Below are 26831 nucleotides of genomic sequence, written 5' to 3' on the forward strand. Positions count from 1 at the left end.
TGCGTTCACTCGGACATGTACACACACACACACACACACACTCGCACAAATATCCAAACAATCATAAAACAAAATGAAGCCCGAGGCCAAAGAATGAAACATATGTTGTGCAACACTCTTGCTGTCATGTGAAAACCTTTCTGGTTCTCTTGTTTCAACCACATGTTGAGAAATGACTTTCACCGCGTGGGCCTGAGAAACCCTGAACGTTCAGCTGTCACACTGGAAGTAAGGCCGTGGTTCTTAGTTCCTGAAACATTTTAGAGATGCAAGGTTTTCACCTGTCAACAGAGATGTGTGACAATGGACTGACAAGCAACAAACCACTCACTGACATCAAACCAGCAACCTGAGTTCACTGCAGCACACAACAGCACCGCCAACGACTCATCAAAACAAACATGCGGCACAATCAAAGCACATCAACACCAATGCATGTGTGGCACTCTGAAAATGAGCAACAAGACGAAGGTGTGAAGATGGACACAAACACTGCGATGCGGTCTCTTAGCGTGTGCAGGAGAGGAGGTGAAAGACGGGGGGTGGACTCTACGTACAGAGGTCGACCTCCAAGCGCGAAAGTTGCGGCAGTCTGACTCGAGCTCAGTCACGTCCTAAAATGTCACACACAGCAAGAGAACGGCACACAGAAAAAAAAGAAAGATGTATTTTTCACGCGACCACAGGAATATTAGAAATCATGGATTTGTCAAAAATGAAAGTGGTGTAGACACAAGAGAAACACATACAAACATTGACTGTTACTATGAATAGCCATGAGCACAGAGACGCTGTCGCATGCATGGACATGCACACGCACACGCACGCACGCACACACACACACACACACACACACACACACACACACACACACACACACACACACACACACACACACACACACACACACACACACACACACACACACACACACACACACACACACACACACACACACACACACACACACACACACACACACACACACTCCTTTCTTTAGGTGCACTCACCAGATACCAAACGTAGTGAAAACGGCTGAAAATCTTCATTTTCTGTCGGTTTTGTGTTTCCCCGTTAGGCCGAAGAATCTTCGCTATCTCAAAGTCTCTCTGTGCAGCATCTCAGTGGCAGTGTGTCACTCTAAGCAGCAAACCCTCACCACCTCCTCTCGTGTGACAGCGTATGTCCATCACAATTCTCGTCACTGACTCTGCTGCTGCTGCTCCTCTTCCTGAGGCCTAAGCGAAGGTCACCTGTGCCTATGTGTGCGAGTGTGTGTGTGTGTGTGTGTGTGTGTGTGAGATGCTAGTGTGACTGTTAGAATAATTAAGTGGACTGTGCAGTGGAGCTTAGGCATCAAACATTTATACCGACTTCAATTTACCAGACGCGCGCTGAGCTTTTCTCCTCGCTCTCTCAGCTCCCTCGTGTGTGTGTGTGTGTGTTAATAAGTGAGCTACTCCTGAAACAATGTTAAACGTCTGAGCTTTTGAAATGGCATTTAGTGTGTATGACAGTTAACAGACTCTGGCAGATTCTTGCAGAAAAATAAATCAGATTATTTTAATGTCATAGTCGCTTCAAACCCAATGACATTCTCTTTATTTATGAGACAAGACTCTCTTCATTAGCCCCATTGTGACGCGTGATGCCCTGTGGTGGTCATAGTGCTGCTGCTGCAGCACAGAGGCAGATAGGAAGCAGACAAACACAACACCGGGTCGCCCTCCAGCTCTCGTGCGGATGAACGGTTTCATCCATACAACGACAATGGGAAAGGTTTGTGTGCAAGCACAAATCAAGTGGACAGTGGGTAAATATTACTGTCGTAAAGTTGGCAATTTGTAAAGGTTTTAGTGCCAAATGACACACAACACGTAATAACAGGGGGCTTATATGGTCATTCATCAATACCAACAACCCATTACTTTACAAGACTTCTGCCTTTCAAAACTCACTTTCTGGCTCATAAACAGGTATAAAAGAAGCATTGCACTGCCAGTATGCCCAACCTTCACACATCAGTCAACCAATGATGAGGACGAAACAACGAGTCAATGGTCTGCATCACCAACGCAACTACAAAGACAAGAGGAGGAGTCAGAGACATCCATAGAAGTCAGTTTACTTGATGTGCAAATGACCCTGGTCACTAATACAGGCCGTTAGATCAGTGCAAACTAACTGTAATGTATTTAATCAGCATTGTACGTTCTATTGCAAGGTGGTGAAGTAGCTTGATGGGTTGAAGAACTATAGATACAGTCCCTGTCACAGCAGGTGCATGTCGAAATACACAAATGCAACATGCTGAAGTGCCTAAACCCCAACCTGGTCACTCACTTAAAGTCAGCCTGGGAACGCGCGTCAGTCTAGTATTATAATAAGTAGCGTTATGGATATTTCATTTGGTAATGCAGCACTGTTGTGATATATAATATACCAGAGTGACCACTGTGAAGTGTTTCCAAATCATCTTAACACCAAATGTTGCTTTTGCTCATTTTCAAAGTAAATATGTGTGTAAATAAGTTCAATGCATTTCTTTTCTAATTGTGAAATACCCATAACGGAGTACTATTAGCATGCTTCACTTCATTCAACTGGAAACCTTTGAGAGATAACTGAAAAGACATGTGACGAAGACAATAACAAATACATTTAGTTTGACATATGTACATAACTGAACCAAACTAAGCACAAAACAAGCAGCAGGATGCACCGTGGCTAGTCTTGTGTGATAAAGCACAATCGAGGTCAGCTTATACACTAACTGCAAAAGGCACAGGGACACGCGTGATGACATAAATATATTCATGAGCATTGTTGTATTGATGTATTTACTAATTATTATTTCATGTATGTCTGTTTCAGAACCACACACAATTGCTTGTTTGACTATCGTCAGTAAACCTCTCAAAAGGAACATCTTGCTGGAGTGCATTCTGATCGATGCCCCCTGGTGGCCACAACTTTTAATGAACCACAGTAAAAATATACAGTCCTTTCCCAGTCAATACAACAAGCATCATGTCATGCACAATGCCAGTTGAACTCGTGATGAACCGGCTCCATGTACAGTATCTCTCCAACCATGCAGACATGACACAGGAATGACAGTGAAGGGGGAAAAAAGGAAGAGTAACACAGCTTACCTGCAGAGCAGCCTGAAGTGAGTAGGAAAAGAAGAGATGGGGGGGTAGGGGGGGGGAGCAGAAGTAGAAGAGAAGAAGAGACAGTTGGTTAGGTCTGTCTGTGTATGAGCAGCCAGACGAGAGAGAGAGAGAGAGAGAGAGAGACAACGTATAAATAGCATCTAGATAAATTGAGGGAGGGGAGGAGGAGGATAGGTGCTCAAGGACAGGCGGAAGTTGGCACACGTACCATCACTGACTGAGCAAGAGGGAGGAGAGAGAGAGGGAGGAGAGAGGAAAACAGATGGAGAAGGCATTCAAAATAAAATCACAAAGCAGAAGGAAAGAACAACAGAGCTGGTGAAAGAAGAGAAAAGAGATCTCAGAAGATGCACCGCTTGCACACAGTTGGAGACCGAAGCGAACGTCACCGATAGGCAGACGAATGAACAGAAGCCAAGCAGATGACAGCTTGGTTAAAAGCTGGCAGATGTTGTCTGGAGTCAACGATGCTGTGTGATGTACAATTAAAGCTACGGGTAATTTACCACCACCACATACTGTAACATAACACCTCATTTCCTGCTTTATTATTATTTAATTTACTCGGTTGAGGGTTCATAGAGCTAAAAAAAACAAAAAAAACAACAGCCTCCAAAATGAACAGAAGACATTAATCCTTTGTTAATTCTAAGTGTTACATTTCTGTTATTGCCTCTTTATATTTCAGTTTTTTTATCAAAACATCTGGTGCACCTTCTGGTATGTAATATATCAACACGCGTGACTCAGTGGGGATTTTCAGGGTTGGCATGGGTGCTGACCAGAGACAGGAGGGTGCTGAAACTCAACCTTGCTCGTTTGGAAATGGGTTTCCGTCAGCCGTCAATAATGCATGGGTGTGTGTGGCTGAGCTCATCCTGAGGGATCACCTTACACCTGAGGGCGGAGTCCTACCTCCATTCACTCAAAAGACGAATTTGCAATGTGGTTTTTTTCCAATTGCAAATAATTGATTTGTCCTTCGCATTTTTATTGCCTTGCAATGAAAGACTTAACTGTGATATTTTAGCATGGTGACCCAAACTCTGGCAGCATTGTGAAGGTGAGCAGTCATCGCAGCGAGGGAGGCTACGAGCACAAGAGGCCGTGTGGTAGAAGGTAAGCCCTGCAAGATCCCAGAAGAGTGCTCCGAGTTCACTTTTAATGGGAGGAGGCCCCGAGTGCAATAAGAACGGCTTTGTGGGATGTAACGGCCATAAAGTCACGACACACGCAGGAGAAATCCTGGCTCAGAGTATCTATGTCATGTTGAGCACACTCTGAGGTGAGCATGCGTTTATGTTTCTGTGTTTCTCATGTTGCTGGGCAGAGGAAAAGAGGATAAAGCTGTCATTTATCATTTATATTCACAAGTGTGAATGCGTTTTGGTTTCTATGATATTTGTGAATTTGTCTTTGAATGGAAGTGAAGATGTTGAGTGTACCTTTTGCTGGATGGTGGAGTGTTTCTGCTCCATGTCCCTCTTCTCTTTGGCAGCATCCACCACCAGCTGGTCCAACTGCAACAGACAGAACAACGGAAAAGTCAAGCTAACCAGACCAGACACACTGAAATCAAAGCAGCAGACGCAAACGTTTAAGACACATCGCTCGAGTTGTTTTCAGAAAACCTATTTTCTGTAAATTCAAAGGAATGAAACCCAAATTGACAAAAACACATCTTCCAATATGAATGAAGACGTTTTGCTACATGTTTACATTCTTACTACAGGCCAAATATGAACGAGTCACATTCTTTCTTTTGATTTATCTCGCCATACATTTAGAGACAGTGAGTGAGTGTGAAAGTCATTCAATCTCACGCTGGGCCATTCAAATGAAAACACACTTTTCGACTGCACTTGAAAGGTGAATGCAAGCGCGTGTGTGTGTGTGCACAGAAGCTTTCCTCTATTCCTGAACGCATTAACGAGTCCAGCAAATAAACAACGGTTCCCACAGGCTGCATGGAGACAGGACAGGCCTTCTCCTCTAGACAAGACGGGCCGTGCTGCCGGGGCTTCGTCATGTGTGAAATTGGATCGGGGTTGATTGATTCTCCTCGTCCCCACGAGTAACCATCGCGTGTAGACAACAAAAACAAAAAGGATCTTTTGAGAAAAAATAAAAAGACTTTAATGAAGTGCTGGAGGTCATAGGGCGATGCTGAAAATGTGCTATTTCACCTAAGAGCAGTGAGATTGGACTGTGTACCTTTTGATAGTGGCCGCAAGCTGACCTAAATCATTGTGTCTCCAGCTTCAAACACAGAGGGATCAGTATCTGCATGTTCACTACAGATTAGCAGTGTTCATCACATGGTTTGAATGCCTGCTGTGGCTTCACAGACCACAACTTCAAACTAAATGATCATTCACACTAACGGGTTACAGAGAAGTCAGCGTGCCAAATGAGATGAAAGAGAGCAGAACCACTTTACTTCCTTTCTGAAAAAACAACATTCTGTGTATTCTGTGAAATTCACTTGGTTTTTGTTCACTAAATATAGTACTTTTAGGGGAAATATGACAAAAAAAAAAAGCTGCGACCCAATTATTTCAGAGAAGACAGCGTTTGAGGCAGCCAGATCTTTTGTTTTGTTTGGAGAGGAAATGGGTGGACGGCAGAGCTGCAGGCCGATAACATCAGATGGGAAATGTTTTCCTCTGTCGCTCCATAACTAGTCCAGTCTATCTGCTTCTACATGCATCTACAAAGGCAGGTGTGTGTTTCCATCTCCCCATATTTTGTGAAAGACTCACCTTCCCTTTCACATCTCATCTCTCTTACAATGCAAGACACCAGTCTCCTGCCCGACCACACACTGAAACATTTGGGTCACTCGGACTTCTGCTCAGATCTGTCTCAACAAGCAACACCGCGATGACAAGCTGCATGATTCACGGAAAAAGATCCAGAACATCCTTCTGAATGAATACGTGCACTCAACACATGTCCAACCCTGAGGCTTTGTGTCATGGAACGATGCAATCAGCAGAATATCGCTGTATATTTAGAAGCCGTTTCCAAAGGCAAGGGTGGAAAAAGTGGCATCTTTGACATGAATCATAAAGTGGTCATTCACACACGTTGGAGAAGTAACTTCAGTCGTCTTTGTTTATATGATTAACAAGGTATTTGATCTCAGATGATATTTCCATGTGTCTTATATTGCCCCTTCTGTGTCATTTATTGAGCTTTGTCTGTATACCAGCTCAGTAACTCATCACTAAACAACCACAGGAACATGACTGTCACAGTTCCTCAGCTTTCTGCAAAGAAACATCTTTTTATCTTTATTTTTATAATAACTCCAACAACCAGTCTTCTGTTCCCAAACAACAACACTGGCAGCAATATGATGAAAGACAACTAAACGCCTACGATGTAGTGTATATTGCTGTAACTGAGTGGGAAACCAGCTTTGTTTGTTTACCTTCACTTCTATCATTTCCTCTCACCAAACCTTACAGAATATATGAAGTCTATGCACGAGCATTTTGTGGGTGTGTATTGTTGATTTTGCCCCCCTTGATCTCCCCCCTTGTCTGAAACAGACATACATTATTGTATGGCTACAGGCATGGAGTCCCATTATCAGACCTGTTGACAGCTCCTGCACACCTCCCTGCACAGCCTCTCCACCTTCTTCAGCTTCATGATGGAGAGAAGAAAAGAGATAATCCACAATCCTCTCCGTCACGGCTTCCCACAGCTCGGCCTCTGATCTTCCTCTCCTTTCAGTTTCGCACTGTTCCAAATTCACTGCGACAGGCTTTAAGATCCACACGGCGCCGTTGTACTTCTGTAACCGACGCTCTAGCTCTCTTTTCCAGGGCCGGGTTTCTAAAAACAGTCCTTTGCACTTCTCTCCCTCTTTCCTCACACAAGCCTTGCCGTCTTTTGAGTGTTGAAGGCTTACAGTCCATGCCTTTCCATTCTACTTCAATCACTTTTTGCTTTGAGAAGATTACATTTCGCCTCTTATCCCTTCCTATAATCTGCTTTTCAAAGCGGGTCCTCTGTTCCCCCTTCTCTTTTCTCAGCACTCTTTGGTTCTCTCTGTCAAGTTCTTGATAGCACCAACGTCAGGTGGTTCCAACGTCAGAGCATGAGGATTCGAAACCACACTCTTCTATCCCAACTCCTCAGATCTGGCTGCAAAAATAGTCTTAAAAAAAAACAAAAAAAAAACACAGTTTGGTTGATTTGCCTTCTTTTTTTCTTGATTAAAACGTCAGAAAAACATGTTTACACGCCACGCTTTCCTCTTAAGAACTGTCTTCTACTCTGCTGCTCCCCACTGTGACTCCCTCCTTCCCTGGTCCTGCACCCAATTTTGAGAAATATCCTCTTTGTCGGCTCTTCTACTGCTCCAGTCTCAGAGTTCCTATGCTGTGTTCCACTCAGCTGATAGTCAGTGAGTCCGGCTGTGGGAAAACCTTTTTCCAGCCCTCTGGCTGCTTTCTTCCTCATTCCTGCGCTTACTGTAACAGCAGCTCCACTGCGATAATCATCTTAAAGTCACAATCGGGCCATCCTCTGGCTCAGAGGGACGGCTCTGTTTATCAGAGGATGCACACAGACACACACACAGAGCGCTGAAATATCAATTGACATGAAGATATCTTTAAACACACACAGAGGACAGGAACACAAACACAAAGAGAGAGGTTGTCTGCTGCTCCCTAATTATCGAGGCGTAAACCCACGACCACTTGTGGGAGAAGACGACCAAATGTTTCATTTCAGAGTCCCAGAAACGAGCTCTACATGAGCCCCTGAACACGAACGCTCTCTCGGTAATCAAGCAGCATTGTCCTCGTGCAAGTAGTAAAAAGGCTTTACCATGAGATAGCTCAGCTAACATGTATTCCACTACTCCTCGATATTCGAGAGAGACAACAGAACACTGTATAGCTGCTGCTGAAGCTTTGTGAACATGTGAATGCTCAGAGGTGCGTCGCTGTACCTGTCCTCCAAGCTGCTTCATCAGAGGTTGCAGTTCACTGAAGAGGTCATAGCCTTGGTGGAAGAAGGTCAGGTGGGCGTACATGAAGGACAACATCTGTGGAGAAAACGGTGAACATTCAGAGAGCAAGTCGGGCTGCCGCACAGATCATTTCACGGGAAAGAAAATTGTACTTACTGATTTCAGGATTTCCGATCTTCTCTTTGATTGTAGCACATTGATCTGGAATGAACAAAGACAAACAGTGAGAGCTAGGAAGAACAAACTAAACTAAATAAATCTACAGTGGAGATATAGCTGAGAAAAAAAATGAATAAAAGGATGAAAGAACATAAGACAGAAGGGAAAATGAGGTAAGAACAAAGAAAAGAACAATTAAAGAAAGTAGACGAGCGTGAAATGAGTTGAACTGAAGCAGAACAATCATCCCGAGCATTACTGGACAGCAGTTCTTCCTAACAACACCAGGAGGAGCTCCGTGTCTCATGTTCAACCTAAGTCTCACTTAGCATCTACATTGCGCTGCTGCAGTCATTGGAGCCTCCTGTTTCGGTTTCCTTTTCTGCATGTGTGTGTGTGTGTGTGTGTGTGTGTGTGTGTGTGTGTGTGTGTGCGTGTAGCAGACTCCTCTTCATCTACAGCCTAACCTGCACTGTGCTTTAACACTCTGCCTCATGCTTATGCATTGACCTGGGTCCAATGGTTTTCCTTCATTGTGGTCCTGAAAAACATTTGATTCCACTGAAGGACACAAGTTCAAATCCCTGTTGTGGCGAGTCCCTTTTCCTTAGTAACACCAACCACACTTTGTGTTTATACACAGATGTAACTCCCCACCCAGGGGAGGAAGCTTATTTTTCCATCTCCTAGCCACAGCGGCTGATGCATCACATCTTTCACAAGCCCCGCCCCCCCATCTCTCGATTACAGTCAATTAGTAGTTTTGAATCGAGTGGCAGCTATGAGCGATGGTTGTTTAAGTGTATCATGGTGTCAACAAACGCAACTGCCACGAGCAAAATGTATGAGCATCATGTTGGTAATTGGTTGGTAAGCTGTGGTAAAAAGATTTGGGCTTAATTAGTCACTATTGAGGCAAGTTTAGCAGAAAAACAACTTCAATGCATCTCCACTAACTGGTTTGTGTGTCAGAGGAGACGAGCTACATCTGAATGAGATGTTTACTCCATCTTGTGTTTTTCACATCATACATTACGTTTACGTGTTGTTTTTCTCGGTTTGACAAACATTCAATAAAGCAAACAGTTTAAAGTTCAGTGTTTTTATGATCTAGCTCTACGTGGCACAACAAGAAACGCTACATTCTTAAAATGTCATGAATGCAAGTCTGGCTTACAACCTCTCTCATATATTTTCCTCTCCCTCTCCCATGTCACTGTAAACTGTGCGCTGTATAATTAAGCAAAAATGCCACAAAAACAATCTAAAAACAACAGAAAATAAAGCTTGAATCCAGCGGAAATGTTTCCTACAAGCAAAGCTGCAGAAGTTAGCAACATTTTAAAAGTGCTGACAGCGCTACCCGGATGAGACACTTTAAAAGGAGACTCATTTACATCAGCTGTGCAAGCTCTTGGGTGCATCGATTTCCTATAAGCAGACTACCGGTAAGAGGAAAGATAGAGAAAAAAAATTTCAACAAATTTCTCACAGCCAGGCTTCACTTTACGGGAGAGTGATTACGCAGTGGGCCACTGGAGCCAAACCTATTTTGAAACCTGCTTTGTGGTTTCTTTTCAAAATCTAATTCTGGAGCGAACCGTGCCCGTACAGCTGCCTTATCAGGAAGCATGAAGCATTCATCGGTGCTTCTGTGGCCACGAGGAGAGACTGAGGGCTCGACTGTATTCAATGAGGCATCAGTTTGGCTTTGACAGAAAAAAAAAACAGATCTACCAGATGTTAACAGATGCATAAGAAGAAGGGACATATTTGCAGAAAAGGGGATCTGCAGTGTTTGATTTAATTCATTTGGATACCAGTCGTTTCTTCCAATGTTCAATGTGTAGCAGCATTCTTCAGACACCGTTAGACCCGAGAGGTTTTTATGAATCTCCTCCTCCTGCTGCTGCTTGTTCTATATTTATACCTAAAATATGAATCATTTCTCCACCATTCAGCAAGTATGATGGCTCATTGGCCACAAGAACATTTTGTTACTGACCAAGATGTGTCAAATTTAGGATTCCAACGCTTAATGACAGATCTATCATTTTTCATCAGTCTAGGAGGCTGAGTTGAGGCCTAATGTGAAAATGCATATTGTGACGACCCCTCCCTTCCACCAGGGGTCTGTGTCTGTTTCCTCTCAGGTTGTCTTGCAGGATGTTGATCGGCAGCTAACGAGCCCCACCTGAGCCTGCTGGGTTGGTCCCAGCTATAAAGGCTGCCCCTCTTCTTTGGCTGGGTTCCTCTGACTCCTGTGTGGAGGACCTGGCTGGCTGCTGCCTTGTTCTGAGTGTTTATTTAGTTAGCTGTACTTTAAATAAATGTCTAGTTATTACTTTTATAACTCGTCTTGCCTCCCTCATGTTACGACTTTTTGAGCCGGGTCGTGACAATATTAACTCCTTAATCGGATGAGTTATAAACATCAGAAGACAGCAGCGTTATATTCATTTTAGTTGTGAAAAAATAACTGTCACTGTTCACACGAAGAAAAGGAAATCAAAGACGACTTCTTCTGCTGCTGCTATCCCCGTTGATACTGCTTCAACAAACCGCTGCTCGCTGTGTCCTGCTTATTAATCTGCTTCTACCTTCTTCGTCTTTCTGCCCAAATCCACTCTGATGAGGTAAACTGGAACATGTGGATGAGCTTTGAATGCACCTGAATCGAACACAGCTGCTGTTCATTCCTCTCTGTGCCACATCAGCATATTTCAAAAGCCACACGTCAACATTCTCTTCCTGCATCACTTTAGAGAACCGAATGTATTTTTTTTTTCATGAGCTGTATAATGTGGATTAAAATAAGGCTCAACAGGAAACAAATTCAACGACCACCGCATGTATTGACATACACTGGACCGGGCCTCTCTCATTTCTCACACACTTTAAACGCACGCATAGTTTTACTTTTTAAATGCCCGAGTGAGTCGCTGCACCTGTAAAACGTAGTCGAGGACGATGTGTCGGAAGCACTTGCGCGTGGCCGTGAGGATGTTGGTGGCCTCCTCCACCTCGTGCTGCTTGTTGCGGGGCGCCTGGGCGTTCTTGATCAGCGCGCCCTCCTTTTCATCGCTGACTTTGTCGAATTGCTTCTTGGCTTCTTTGAACTTACGTATGTCACTGAGAAAGGGGAGGGGACAGACGCTCATTAAGACAAACACATACAGTTAACTGCATATATTGTACAAGTATTTCTGAGCATGACAGAGCGTGCAAATGGAGAAATCTAATTTAGGAAAATAATCTGCTGTTAATTAAATCTAAGATACTAATTGATTTGTCTGGATTTCAGAATAAAGGTTTTACAAATTACTTTTTTCGCTGTAGATCTATAATCTGAGGTGGAAATACTCTTAGTTGTTGCCACAAATATTTAAAGTGTTATAACAGCATGTTCACACAAGCTTAAAGGGGTTTGACAGACTCTATGACCCGAGGTCAAATAGGACATGTCCCTTTGTTGTCAACAATGTTGTGAGGGGAAAGGTAGAATGTTAAAGGAAGCCAAGTTATCTCTGGATACGAAACACAACCATGGTCAGGCAACAGGAACACGCAAAGGTTAAAGGTGATTTCATGAATCTAGGTCAGGGGGAAATCCAATAAGGTTGAAAAACTAAATTACTTTGTGAAGTTGCTTGATCCAGGTCAAGTAAGTAAGGGTTGAACCACTTGTTCAGGACAAAGTGCTCAAACTCTGCACCCCAAAACTTGTTCTTTGGTGAGATTAGTGCAGGAAGGTAGTGAGTAATGATGTTTCCCAGCCTTCTCTGAGAAGCATGGCTGCTGCAGGAAGTTAAGCCTCAGTGTGCTAGAGGCAAAAGCTGCTTAATCCTTATAATGAAATAAAGCAGAAGGCCTCAATGCTTCCTACGAGCAGTCTGGAATCCAGTGCTGTATTCGGAGGCTTTAACGAGAGAATATTGTCCTGTATACTAATATATATAATATGTATACCTAGTCCTTTCATGCACTGTCTGGATCATCATCTGATACATCCACCGTCTACTTCATCTTCAGAATATTCAAGAGAGGGCTTTCTGTATTCAAAATCTGCTACACTTTTCCTCCAGCATGGATTTGAAGCACAAGTAAATTCACCTCATGTATGTCCAGTGTCCTTCGTTAAGTTGATCTGGGTACAATCATGAGTAAAAATCTAAACGTGCTGTAGCTCGGTCTCAAACAGAGATGAGACAAAAAAAGTAAAATTCGGCCATTCTTCAAAAGCACAGATTGCCCAGCGGTGTAACCAGCTTCGTTCTCCGTCTTTACCCAATTAATACTCACTCTTTGACAAATGTCAGAAGCTGGGTCTTGATTGATCTCTGAACCTGATCGAATAATATCTGTGAAGAAAGAGGGAAAGAAAGAACAATTCAGGCATTTTACATTCTTACGGCACTTCTCTAAGAAAGCAGCTGATGCGTGTATTCACTTTTCAGGCCACGGGATGCTTTGCGAGTCAGTGTCGGGCACCTCTGTTTCGGAGGATTTCTGTTAACATCACAGGGTGCAATTAGAAGGCTAAATTTACACAAACGAGCGGACTTTGTAAAGTCCCCTCATAAAGACATAAACACGAGAAATGACGCGATTTGTTTATTTGAGTCATACTCTCATTAACCTGCATGCTTCCTACAAAATGAGCTACCGAGCTAAAGGCCGAACAAGCACATGAATGTCTGAAATAGGGCTTCAGTGTAATTTCATGGCCAAACGAGACAATATGAGCAGTGTGGCTGGGAGAGGCTGCCAGTGACAAACAGATTGAGTACTGTGTTTGAGTGCATCATGTGCTGAAAGATCGCTGAGTGGCAAGAAAACGATCTGACAGTCAGCTGACGCGACCACAGTTTCCCCTGTTGAGTCACAGTCGCAGGCCTGCTCTGTGGCTCCTGGAGGCTTTTAGGGGTCTAGTCAAGGAAGCTAATAAGTGGATTTGGTGAGGAAAGACTCCGCTGTTGACTCACGGTAGACTGCCCACCGCAGCTTTTTGGGATTCTAGTTAAGAAGACAGAATACAGAACCTCATTTAATCTGGGAATATTACAGTCTGGCTTTAAGGTGGAGTCTGTAGAACAGCCACATGCATAATGCTCAGTTAAAGCTTTTTATATTCATCAATTAACTGTTTGCTCCATAAATTGTCAACAAAAAATGAAATCGCCCACAAGTTCCTTGAGTTCAACGCTAAGCCAAACTGCTTTATTTGTCTGATTAAGACAATAATAAATGTTCTGTTTATCTTCTAATCTTCTCATAAAATACTAAATCTGCCCATAACCTATTTGACCATTCTCCTGCTTCACTAAAGGTGGTATTGGTAGTTAATAGCAGCAGCTGTAATAGTATCAATTAGGGAGGTGCAGAATCGGTATTGAACACTTTAATGGCGGCGTCATTAATGTTACCAGCTACAGTGGTAAAGTCAGAATGCCTTCCACAAATAAAGCCTTTTAATCGATGTCTGACATTCAAGTTGTTAAAATTCTTGATCATAACAAATATTTTTAGGAATGCACATTTGGTGCAGAGGTTACGTTCCCATCCACATCCACAACACTCGTAAATGTTCAATTCCCAGTCGCAAATTCGCGACTGTTGCAGACAGCGTGATGCTGGCTGGGAACTCACACTGAACATGTTATGCAGAGCTAATAATAATAATAACAATAAATAATAATGCATTTTATTTGTAACGCACTTTTCACAAAAAAAAATCTCAGAGTGCCACAGAGCCAGTACAAAGTAAAAAACATAGTTAAAACAAACTATAATAAAATAACTAGCAAGCATAAAAAAACCCAGTGAATGTACAGAAACACAATATAGAATAGAAACACGACATGACACGGGAGATCACGCAATACACCTTTACTGTGGAACAAAAGGCCTCTAGCTCGCCCTGTGCCTCCTTAACGAGAGGACGTCTTAAAGAGACGGACAACCGAGGACGCCGACAAGGGCACTCTGGGAAAAACACCTGATCAGAGCGGTCCGTCAGGGCTCCTCGGAGAGTTTGGTCCATACCCAGTGGTTGGAAGTGGAAGCTTTAGATGGTCATGTCAAGCCAAAAAGCACACTTATATTGCTCTGACGAATGGTTCTCCTTGTAGTAGGCATGATCAGGATTTGTCTTTCAACTCTCTGATAAAACTTATTTCTAGGACTGCCTTTTTTTCACCTACGTAATATTTCAAAAATCAGGCACATCCTGTCTCAAAGCGATGCAGAGAAATTAGTTCATGCATTTGTTACCTCGAGACTAGATTACTGCAATTCCTTATTTCCAGGCTGCTCTAATAAGTCTCTTAAATCTCTCCAGTTGATCCAGAATGCTGCAGCTCGTGTACTAACAAGAACTAAGAGGAGAGATCATATTACTCCTGTATTAGCTTCTCTGCACTGGCTCCCTGTAAAATCTAGAATAGAATTTAAAATCCTTTTACTTTCCTACAAAGCCCGAACTGGTCAGGCTCCATCATATCTTAAAGAGCTTATAGTACCATACTGCCCTACTAGAGAGCTGCGATCCAGTGATTCAGGGTTACTTGTGGTTCCTAGAGTCTTAAAAAGTAGGATGGGAGCCAGAGCCTTCAGTTATCAAGCTCCTCTTCTGTGGAACCAGCTTCCCGTTTCAGTCCGGGGGGCAGACACACTCACCACATTTAAGAGTAGGCTTAAGACTTTCCTCTTTGATAGTGCTTATAGTTAGGGCTGGCTCTGGCTTGCCTTGGACCGGCCCATGGACAAACTGGTATAGGCAAAAACTACAGGGGGACTTCCTACACTGAGCACCTCTCTCCTCCTCTTCTTCACCTCCGTCTGTATGCATTGATGTCCCATTAATGCTCATCACTAACTTTACTTCTTCCCCGGAGTATTTGTGCTTTGTCGCCTCACAGGATGACCGCAGTTTTATCTGGACACTGGTTCTTCAACCAGCCATGGCCCTACTGGCACCTACTACGATCTTCATGATTAACATTATTAATCCTATTACCGATACCATTAATGCACAGTACTGATTTTGTCTCTTCCCCGGAGTCCTTGTGCTTCCTCTCCTCACAGGTTTCCATGGAGCATGGTTTCATCTGGACCCTGGTCCTTCCTCCTACCATGGCCCTGCTGACTCCAACTGCTAATATCACTTTTATTGTTACTCACATTACTATTTCATACTACCGATACCATTAATGCACATTATTGACCTGCTTCTTCACCAGAGTCTCTGTGCTTTCTCGCCTCACAGGTTCCTGTGTATCCGGGTTAAACCTGGACCAGGTTTAAGAGGATGTCAAATGTGTACATATTGTAAAGCCCTCTGAGGCAAATTTGTAATTTGTGATTTTGGGCTATTCAAAAATAAATTGAATTGAATTGAATTGAATTGAATAGTTCGGCTGTCTCCAGGGTGCCAGCCACATTGTAAAAGTGCCTTTAACCTACTTTGCGCCACAACAGGCGGTATTGCTAGTTGGAGGTAGGGAAGGTGCAGAGCAGTTCTTTTTAACAGGATGCCAACCACATCGTAAAAGATTGACCGTGACCAAGTTTACTGCAGTAACGCATGATTTATTCCAACAGATTCCACAGCATGGGAGGCAGGGAATGAGTTGTATGAGACAGGAAAACCCTCTCTCTCTTTACCAGGGACTTTATATGCTGGGAGAAGTAGTAACTTTTGAGGATTTTTATGACAAGAAACCCCAAAAGCTATGTTGATACCTAAGAACATATTCAAGAAAAAAAGGGGTTTCAGGCCTCTGGCCCAAAAGGTTTCCCTTTTTATAGAGGATTATGTTTGCAAATCCAACCTGGAAGCTGCGTGTTGAAGCCACTTTCTTATCAGTTGAAAGGTAATGTCTTGCTCAAGGACACCAGAACATTATTGCTAAACCTCTCAAACCAGTGGCCATCCTCTCACAGACCTAAAGTCTCTCTCTTGTAGTCTGCTGCTGTAAATAAATAAAAACTCTGACAGTTAGAGTTCCAGACTGTCGGCCCAGCTGAGTTTTGTCATCACCCGGCCGTAGCGGTGGGAGAAAAGAAATAATGAGAATATACATCGAGTTTCACATGGCAGTGAAAGCATACCGTGTGATAGTTGATCATCTCCTGCAGGGTCTCGGCAAATTTAGTGAGACTGGACTGTGGAGAGAGGAGGACAGAGGGAGAACGTCACCGTATATTCTTATAACAACAACACACAAACAAAGTCAACAAACAAAGCAAAGCCTGTATTTAAACAAAATAAGATGCAATACTCTACACAGAAACTGTGGTATTGTTGGAGAGACAATAACACGCTGGGAAAGAATTATTTTGGTTAAGTTACTGCCTTCAAACACATGCGGTGGCTGAACTTCAAACCCAAAGGAGAGGCATTGAGGGAAAGAGACAAAGGCAGAGAGGAAGTGCTTGCCTCGCAAAACTCATGTGAGAAAACAAAACATCTGACCTCGACAAGACCCAGTGGACAGTGCAAGGTTTTTTTTATATTTAGATATAGTACGGTAATGTCATGAGAGGATGAAAACATGTTGCTCAAAAGAGACAAGAAGAAGGAAGTGCATGCTAACAGAGAGGAAGTCCAGTCCTCTTTACGACGGGGAATAAGTCAGCCATGGCTTTACACGGTGCTGATTTTAACTGTACGACTAGTTTTTATTTTACTATTATTAAATAACTTCAAATCATATTAAATATCTAATAATTGTAGAAAATGTCAGAAGAGGCTAGACTCCATAAAGGCCAAAAACAAACAATGAAATAGAAGTAATGTTGGTCGTTCTTCGTTTACCTCGATGACCTCATCTTTGGTGGACTGCTGGGCTAGCTCCCGGATCCCGGTCACAAACTGCTTGTTGGCTGCATTGTAGGCTTTGCCCGCATCTATCATCCCAATGCACAACTTCACCAACTAGAGAGAGAAAGAGAACGAGAAAAATGACGTAATGCAGCAATAGACAGAAGATGATAAAAACTCAAGTGAAGAGAAACCGCGCGGCTCGTCTCTTCAGGACATTCTCTCTAATTAACAACATTTGAAGCTTGCTGCTAAATATGGATTCAGAAGTTGTACATTTGCTGGAACGTGTTGATGCAGAGCGAAGGGCCAACACTGATGCTTAGTCCGCTTCTTGGTAATTAACAACGGGCACTTCTTCCCCCTCTGACTCATCGGGGGCAAAGATAATTCCAGGTTATGTAAACACTGCTGGCCGCTCTCCATCCACTCCTACACAGGAGACAGAGCCTGAATGTGCCTCTGCAGCAAAGGCAAACATGATCATTTTCAGCTAGATTACAGAGTTATTAATACATTAAAAAACTAATAGAATACAAAACTGACATTGATATTTTGCAGCAAAACTGAAGTAAATTAGGGATTAGAATCAGAAATTAAACAAGACACAAACGACTCATTTGAGTCATAAACTACATTAAACTAATCTAAATAATGCTGGATTCAGAATGTGGTATTTTATTCCTAAAACATAACAGATATTTCATTTTTGAAAAATAAGAGAATTCAGTCTTAAACCTATAACTGTATTGGTAGCAACGGCCAGAAGGTAAAAGGTGACTAACAGTGACCTGCTAACACCCCCCCACTCACACTAATCATCATAATCTGTGTTTCTTAAGGGATCTCCGTTACATAAGAGATGTGTTGTGTCTCTTTTTGTCCGTCTGCCTCGGAAATACGCATACAGTTGAAACAGGACGTTTCTAAAACAGTTTCAACACAAAGGGAACATTTCAACGTCATGAAGCTTTGATTTACATTTTTATTTTCCTCTTTTATGAGTTTGAATTCCAACCCAAACTGTAAGAACATCCGAAGCCTCGGCTAAAAGACAACAGCTAACTACTGTTACACACTCCATTCTGTTAGGAAAACGCCCTTTTTATGAGCGGATATACTATTGGCTCAGTTCAAAGTCTGTTTACTTTAGGCAATATGGAAATATGTGTAGGAACATGTCTGGCAGGTAGGACGCTCAAAGGAAAAGTTGAACTCTGGTGTCATTATCCCCTTTCCACTCGACCCGGAGCATTAACACGTACACGTACACACACACACACACTATCACAGCCTTATGCACACAAAAACACACACTCTCCAGCAGATCCTTCCTCTCTGTGACTCCGGGGCTGAGTCACAGAGGTGGGGTGAGGAGGAGGAGGAGGAGGAGGAGGAGGAGGGTGGGACTCTGTGAGACTTGAAGTCCAGAAACAATGAACTGGGATCTTCCCAGCTCGAGGTCTCGCCCTCAGCTGGTCAACATACTCTCAGCTCTGTGGGGGATCCACTGGGTTTGCTCTCAGGGCCGGACACAACTTCTGTTTAAAACCAGTTTGTTTGTTTGGTTTATACATGTAGTCTAGTTAACTTCAGCAGAAGGTGAACTGTGGCATAGCTCACCAGGAGGGACAAAATAATCTGAACCAGCAACAGGAAACAATACGTTACGTAGAAAGTCAGACGTAAAACAAAGACGCTGTTCATGTTGAACAAATCAAACTATAGATGGCAAACAAAAGTTCATCATCCGTACGGTCATAGTATGTGTTACAAATACTGTTGCCAGAACAGATTCAGTCACCATTTGTATTATTTTAATAAATAAAATGTCATTGTTTGCGAAAAAGATGATTAAAGTGTTATAACCCGGCTCAAAGGCTGCAGCATAAACGGGAGATCAGACGAGTTAAAAGTAATAAAAAAGCACATTTATTTAAAGAATACATAAACTAAACTAAACAAACATGAAGAGTCAGCGACAAATAAATAAGATATAAATGATAAAGGGAATTAATCAGGCACAGATGAACTGAGTCGGTCATGATGTTTAGGAATCATAGAAGCACATACTGTACTACAGGGTGTGTTTCTTCATATACTTCACACACAGCCACACATTTCATTAAAGTGAAAGCGAGGAGTCTATTTTAGAGTCTTATTTAAAGGCCGGGGGACATACTGGGGACAGTTCGCACGTTAGAACAAATGAACAACTCAGCGATGTTGCTCATGGGCGGTACTCACTTTGTCGAGCTTAGACTCCAACTCGCACACATCCCCCTCCACTTCCTCTATGGTCGCTCTGTGGAGAAAGAAAAAGAAAAAAGCATTGGAAATCAAGTGCGCCAATGACTCAATACCATCAACTCCACCGACCCCGAGGGGCATTCATATGCTCGATGGCGGATGGAAGACAAAAGACACTGCAAGGGAACCCTCGCGTAGAGGACATGAAGTTGCTCTGTTCCACTTTGGGTTACAGTCCTTGCTGCGTTATTACCATTTTCACATTCACCATTTCACCTGCTGGTCACTGTACACAGACCACATACTCTATATTAGAGGCTGGACGTAGTCACCATGACATCATCCGTTGGTTTGTGGACGGCTGTTTTGAAGCCACTGGTTTGGCATTTGGCCGTCATCAGCTGTGTTTTTGGTCGTCAGAATTGAGTTTTGCAACCAGAAGCTGTTCGAGCCAAGTACAACCGAATGTGATTTTTTTTTTTTGTGCACCAAAACAGTTGCAAGTAACTTTCATGAACTGTGAAAGGGTTAATGTTGTAAGACGCTTTATCGTCTATTTTACTCTAAATGGACCTTAATCCCGCTGTATTGAAGAAGACTGAAGCTTTAGAACACTGCAACTATCCACGACATCATATCTTGATTATTGCACCAGATTTATGTGCTCATGCTCTGTGATTATGGGGGAAATATTTGTTGTATGCTATATCAACATCTGTACCATTTATATTCAGGGGGTACTTCAAGTTAAATGCAACAGTTCAATTCCACCAAAAAGCCTAACTACAGCCTCTGAAAACTACAAAACATGATACTATACACACTATAGTACACACACACACACACACACCATTAGAGGCTGCCAAACTGAGAGCTGCCATTTTGGGTAATGCCACCGGGCCTTGAGTCGGTTCTGGCAGTCTGCCCCTTCGACTGTGACAGAGCACAGCTCGGCTCTCCACGGGATCAACAGCCTACGAGTGAGCGAGCACCACGACGGGGGAAGAAGAAGAAGCGATCGTCACAGGCTTTGGTGAATTAATCATTTCTGATAATAATCTATGCAGCTAAACGTGTTACCGTGTCACCTCCTAATTAACGTTTAAATGTAAATGCCATTGTTTATATTTGAGGGAAAACACAAGATATCATGCAGGACTGTGAGCGAGCGTGTGTGTGTGTGTGTGTGTGTGTGTGTGTGTGTGAGTATATAGCAAAGGGATTAACAGAGAGACCCGGCAATAGCAGCAGGGGGCATTCCCCAAAACCCTTCCAGCTGTTTGTTCTTCCGTATGGTGTCACACTGACAGCTGCCGACATCTGGTCACCGTCAGGGGAAGAACTAGAGGCAGACTGAGCTGGCTCAACAGAATGTACTGGAATCAAGGATTCCCATGTACATGTACAGAATCTTTCTTACTGTATAAGGGTTAGGGGTTCATCCAGCTGTATCATTTTCTTCATTCTTCAGTGCACATCGCCTGAGCTTGGGGCAGCTTGGAGTTTGTTGTGTTTCCACGAAGAAGGTCGTAAAGTAAAGCACTGCTCCAGATCGGATAGGATCAGCTTTTGTCATATTAACATGCGTGCTTCATCAGCAAGTGACATGTGCAACCTTCAAACATCTGGATACCCTCCTTCTACAGAACATAACGGCTTCAAGTAAAGACTGAGCACAAGATAGAAACACCAATATGTTTGATGAAACCAAGGTAAAGATCAGGCAGAATGCTGATGTTGGTGAAAAGCCAAGTATCCTTAAGTCCATGACCAAGAATCTGAGCTCAAACCCTGCTGCCTGGTTAATTGTTGGTTACCACGGTTGACATGGATCCATTAGGATGTTCACATGCTGGCTACGCTACCAGGAGAAGGACAGAACGTGGTGTTGCAGCTGAGTGCAGGTTAAATAATCAGTAAAGCATGCACAGGACGCCACTCACTCAGCGAGTTGAAACTAGGACATGCCAGAACCAAGCCTGCAGAAACAGACATGCTCAGTTCGGTCAAATATGTTGCACGCTGGTCCCTGAGGTGCTAAGCCTACACTGCATAAAGGATGCACTGTATGACAAAACTCATCTCGTGTACTCGGATTAATACATACAAACGTAAACTTGAACACCGTGCAATGGCATCGGTGTATTCAATGCATTATATCTTCTGTGCTTTATAATGTGTGGGAACCGGATCTGCCCCACCGTGAGAGCAAGCCTGTACGCACGCGGTGCTGCAGTCTTCAGCAGGGCCGCATCTTAATAAAGCTACCAAAACTGGTTTACAATTAAAAGGATTTTAATCCGACTGAAGCAAATACAATTATACAGTGAAGTACACTACTTCTAACAGAATATAAAACAAAGAAAAACCCCGCGTAAAAAAACCTCCCCTCAGCTCCTCAGAAGACACGTGTGTCCCCTGGGAGCAAAACACGGAGAAGAGAAAAAAGTCTTAAAGTAAACCACCCACACACAGTTTGAAACCCCTCCCCTTTTGTCTATCTCAATTCCTATTGGCTAACTTCAACCTTCTTCTCCTCCTCCCAGGACCCTCACACGGGTGTGATCTATAATTACCCGTCTAGAAATCTCTCTGTCCGTAACCCTTACTCTTAATACATTCAATGACTGTCTGTTATGGCTTAACCATTCTATGATAAACATTCTATATAAAAGATAAGACTTTGCAACTTTTGGCAAAAGCTTCATGTCGACAAATTCTACTAAGATACACTTCTAGCTACTAATCCTAAAACACTTTTATGATTATCCTAATTATGCATTTCCAAAACACTTCTGATTATGACTAATTATGAATTCTTAAATATGAATCATTAAACACTTCTGTTATAATTTCTTAACACACAGCTCTACGCTCAAATTTCCTACAAATGCAACAAACCTAGTTGACATGAAATGCTTGCAACATGGCAACTGTGCGTCAGCGAGTTAGGACATTTTGTTAACCCAAACACAGGGGAATGAACTGAGAGCTGAAGTAGATACGGAGGAGGGGGTCAGAAGCAATAGAGTGGTCTTACCGACGTCACGATCTCCTTAGTTACGAGGTCTGTCCGCCATGTTGGAGTACATACAGATCCTACATGGCGGAGCGTAAACAAGGAAGTGCGGCGAAAATACCATACTTTGAATCACTGGATAGTGCATCAAAGGTTCGCTACCTGGCCAAATTGAAGGTTATTGGTAACTTGGATCCCTGTACGATGAGTGCAGATGGTTTCAGTGCCGATCCTACTTATCTTCCATCGGTAAACTACGCCAACATCTACACGTATCTCGTGAACACCCCCAGTCCTTACACAAGTAGAATATGGGATGTGTGGTTCTATAAAATGGTATAGAATTTGCAGGGTTGAGAAGTCCGGCAGTCCAGTATAATATCTCACTTTTTCATCATTATTTTCGAAAAATTCTGAATCAAACATGGATCGTTCATCGGAAAGTTCCTTTTTCAAATTCAGATTTCCCGAGAGTCGGCGCTGCATCTCAGCTTGCATTGCTGCAATCGTGGCCCCACCGAGGTCTGTCTGGTTGTCTTGGTTATTCTTATCCTCGTCCTCATCCTCTGCTGCTGGTGGGCTGCCATATGCATGATCCGACGTTAAACTGATATCAAGCAATGCTGAGGCTGCATCGCTGTGTTTCGCCTGTTGTACACGCTCGACACGTCTCTGGTACCGACTGCTGTCACGGGCCGATGAAGCTTCGGTAACCTTCTCATGTCCAAGTTTAATTTATATTTCCTTTATTAAATACTGTTCACAAACGAATTAGTAAATAAAATCACTGACCACTTATAAAGTGATCCGCACATACTCTAGTGTACGCCAAATTCCATTCCTTTATATCTCGAGAGATGCGTGACAGACATTTCTCGCGACGTCGCTTGGATAGCTCCTTCGTGTCATTTCCTTGATGTGTAATGACCGCTGGCAAACGAAAGAATGATTTCTTGTCTCTATCAGCTCTGCTGCCACAACCAAAGACAGCACAAAAGTTCACCACCGATAGGTTATGCGACTCAGCCGTGCATGCCAGTGGCTTTGTGTGTACTCCAACATGGCCGACAGCTAAACTGTGACATCACACGAGACCACTCTATAAAGAGCTTGCCTCTTTTAAAGGGACATTTGTTTGCCTTTGTCAGTCGCAGATTCTGTACGATTTTAAATGTACGAATACTCTTTATTCTCTCAACAACGCCCGTCGCTTTGTCTTTGATGAAAGCACTTGACTGTACTTTCTCAGGTAGAGCTGCTCAGAGGCAAACAACAGCTCCCAGATCTGAAAGTGTGAAAGTGACTGAATGGAAGGCAGGATGGCCCGGAAGAGGTCAGGCACACTCAGCCATCTTTCCCCGGAAAATCAACCTCATGGGTTAGAAAGATTTGCCTTGGAAATCAGATCTCAATCCTGTGTCAGTCAGTCGCTCTCTGGCTTTCTGTGCGATCACGAGAACATGACCACGTCCTTCTAATCTCGTAACCTGAGCCTGCAGGGTGAACTTGTGAAAGTGCTGACGGAGGATAAGAACAGGAGGGGCCCCGGCACAACGAAAAATCTGGGCCATTGCCTCACAGCTCTGAGCTCGGAGCGCGTCCATGAGCAGCGTAATGAGCAGCAGAAGAAAGCTGGAGAGAACGGGACACACACAGGCTCGGAGTCTGGTAGCGTTGTGAGCGTCAGTGGGAAAAATGAATCGTCTGATTCGTCCCATTTGGGGTAATTCATCTGAAATGTCTCTCCATCTATTTGGAAAAAGGTAAACACTGATGAAATTTCAAAGAATAATGGCGGCGTTGCATGGCCTTCCTCCAGGACAGAACATAGGGCAAGTGGGTCACTTTTCTTTATGGCTAGAGTACGTGAGTAGTTTATTATACCTAGCCTTCAGGCATATGGCAGTTATGAGAACACCAAAGTACACAGATAACACCACGGAAACTGAATGTTGAACTGTGAACTACCCAAGAGCCCTGTGGTCTGCTGCCCAGGTCTATGAACTATAACTCTCTTGGTATAAAATGTATTATGTCAATGCTGCTACCTAAAGATAGACATAATTGCACAAGGAAGCACATATAAAAAGTAATTTACATGCTTTGAATCTCTTAATTCCAAATTCTCAAAGTATTACAATGAAGAGAGTAAACTACAGAATAGGGTTTAATGGTCAGCTCTAAGAGGAGTGCAACTAAATCATTATGTGGGACACATTTGTGAGGATACATCTTTGTTGGTGCATTATAAACAGAGTAATGGATGAGCAACATCATGGCAGGTTGTAAACATTACAAACTACATCTTTCCTTGAAAATGACCACTTTGTTTTCTAGAAAATACAGACAAAGTCCACATTCTCAGTATAGTGATGCAGTGTTGTCTGCATCGTGGCGTCAACAGGCTTGCATCTCTCAGCAGCACACAGGACGATGCAGGTATTCTGCTCTCAGTGCAGAGAGCTGCTGGCCAAACGTCTCGTATCTGATTTCTGCAAACTAAAATGAGGCTGAGAGAGCAGGAAAGTAAAACGGAAACAGCAACATGCGATTAGTAGCTTCTTCACGAAATGGACCGATATAAATTAGGAAACTCAGACGTCCTGGTCTAAGTGTTGTTTGGGTGTGAGCCTGAGGCTCAATAAAGAGACGTGTGGGACGGATCACATGAAGAGAAGAGGAAGAAGAAAAAGCTTTCTATGTAAACCACATCAGTGAGACAGACGCCGACTCAGCGTCACTGAGGGAATGTTTGGGTCTCATTTCGCTTTAAGTTGACCAAGATCACGCAAAGGGACACTGATCCACAACGTAAGCCAGACAGATGTGCACACGACTGTACGTCCAGAAGAGAAGCCAGCTTTGCGTTAGATTGGTCCGGTGAATAAAATGTAACTTTGAATGTAATTAGCCGTCAGTATTTGAATCTGTCACTCTGCCTTATTTACATGATTCAACATGGTAACCTATCTAGAGCTGAATCTAATCAGCTCTAGATGATGTATATAAAGTTTACATTATTGGGAAAACATCTCCATTAAATGTGTTATTTTAGAAGCGGGTGACTAAAAAGTGTTCCACTGCCAACAAGGACAAAGCCTTCGATCCTTTCTGTGCTGCTCGCCCTCCGCATGTTACTGAGAGCTCTGACTCGCAACATCTCGAAAAACAGAGACACCGAATTATTTTACAGTGATTCAGTGACCGTGAACCAAAACAAAGCGTGTGTGTGTGGCTGTTGGCAGCACTGAGGTAGTTAAACAGGTTTATCGTTCACGCTGCAAACACAGCAGAGACTTCTGGGGAACGGTGGCACACACACCTCGCCACTTCAAAGGCATGAACTCTCCAAGGCCATCTGCTCTCTCCGCATATTTTCACTATCCTCAAAATTGGCAGATATGTGCTCATGCAGACTTTCTGCACTGCATCAGTTTCCATCGTGCAACATCTGCATTTCTCTTCTTTGGTCTGAACCAAAAGATGAATCGATTCAATAACGAGCAGATTAACAGATAATGAACATATTTTTTTGCTCCAGTCCCAAATTGAGTCATTTAGTGTTAAGTATCTGCCAACATAGAGCCTAATCCCATATTCTCCTGCGTAATAAATCTCCAAATTCCACTGTAAGCTCAAAGCAGGCTTACTTTCAAAACGACTAATCCAATTAACATGTCTGACAGCTGAACTTCCCTTTGATGTTTTCTAATTATATTTCGTACAGCTTCGTGTCCAGTGGTGTTTTTTGCCATCTCTTCTTCCCTCTGTTGCCTCTGCCTTCAACAATGTTTTATAGAAAGAAGGTTACACATGGGGTCCGCTGTTTTATGATTAAATTCTTGTGTCCGCAACGAGGGAACGAATAATAAAGTTTATTCCACTGGGCTGAAATGACAGTGGTGGTAAACACTTTGACTCTGTCGCGGTGGATGGAAATGTGAAGAATGGGGTGAGCTTCAGTGCTGTGACGTAGATCCTGTAATTGTTAGACAGCGGGGGGGGGGGGGGGGGGGGGGGGGTCCCGCTGTGGTAAAAACCCACCATTACACGCACAAGCCTCAACATCAACAAGATGAGGTCATTACTTAAAGATAGACGATTACACAGAAGCATCCTCAGCCTTCCATATGTCTTACATAACTTGTAAGAAGGAAACTTTATCAAAAATTAAGAACGGGAGAAACGACTTTCATTATTAAAATTTTCGATTCATCTACTGCATATTTTCTTAAATAATTGATTCATCGTTTCGCCTTCAAATGTCAGAAGTTGGTGTAAAAATAACCGTTTCTAACCATCCGTTTTATTCACTTTGCTGCCCCATACTTAATGAAACACAACTGTATCAAGACCTACCAATGCAGCAGGAGTGCAGTCAGTCATGACATTTAATTAGCCGTTAATGCC

General features: G+C 43.1%; 1 protein-coding gene across 3 annotated transcripts in view; it reads right to left on the reverse strand.

Moving 5' to 3' along the window:
* LOC306776641 (arf-GAP with coiled-coil, ANK repeat and PH domain-containing protein 2-like) overlaps nucleotides 1-26831 on the reverse strand; it is a 43397-nt gene that overhangs the window by 13585 nt on the left and 2981 nt on the right. For all 3 annotated transcript variants that reach the window (XR_013771924.1, XM_079267402.1, XM_079267401.1), the window contains exons 2-9: nucleotides 19400-19457; nucleotides 17147-17266; nucleotides 16441-16494; nucleotides 12631-12689; nucleotides 11277-11460; nucleotides 8326-8370; nucleotides 8149-8244; nucleotides 4622-4696 (exon numbers count right to left, since the gene is read on the reverse strand). Coding sequence is in view for 2 of the 3 variants with exons in the window: in XM_079267402.1 (XP_079123528.1) it covers nucleotides 4622-4696; nucleotides 8149-8244; nucleotides 8326-8370; nucleotides 11277-11460; nucleotides 12631-12689; nucleotides 16441-16494; nucleotides 17147-17266; nucleotides 19400-19457 (691 nt within the window). In the remaining variant the exon portion in view is untranslated. The remainder of the gene's footprint in view (nucleotides 1-4621; nucleotides 4697-8148; nucleotides 8245-8325; nucleotides 8371-11276; nucleotides 11461-12630; nucleotides 12690-16440; nucleotides 16495-17146; nucleotides 17267-19399; nucleotides 19458-26831) is intronic.

This window comes from Melanostigma gelatinosum (assembly GCF_949748355.1).
Source record: "Melanostigma gelatinosum genome assembly, chromosome: 4".
NCBI lineage: Eukaryota > Metazoa > Chordata > Actinopteri > Perciformes > Zoarcidae > Melanostigma > Melanostigma gelatinosum.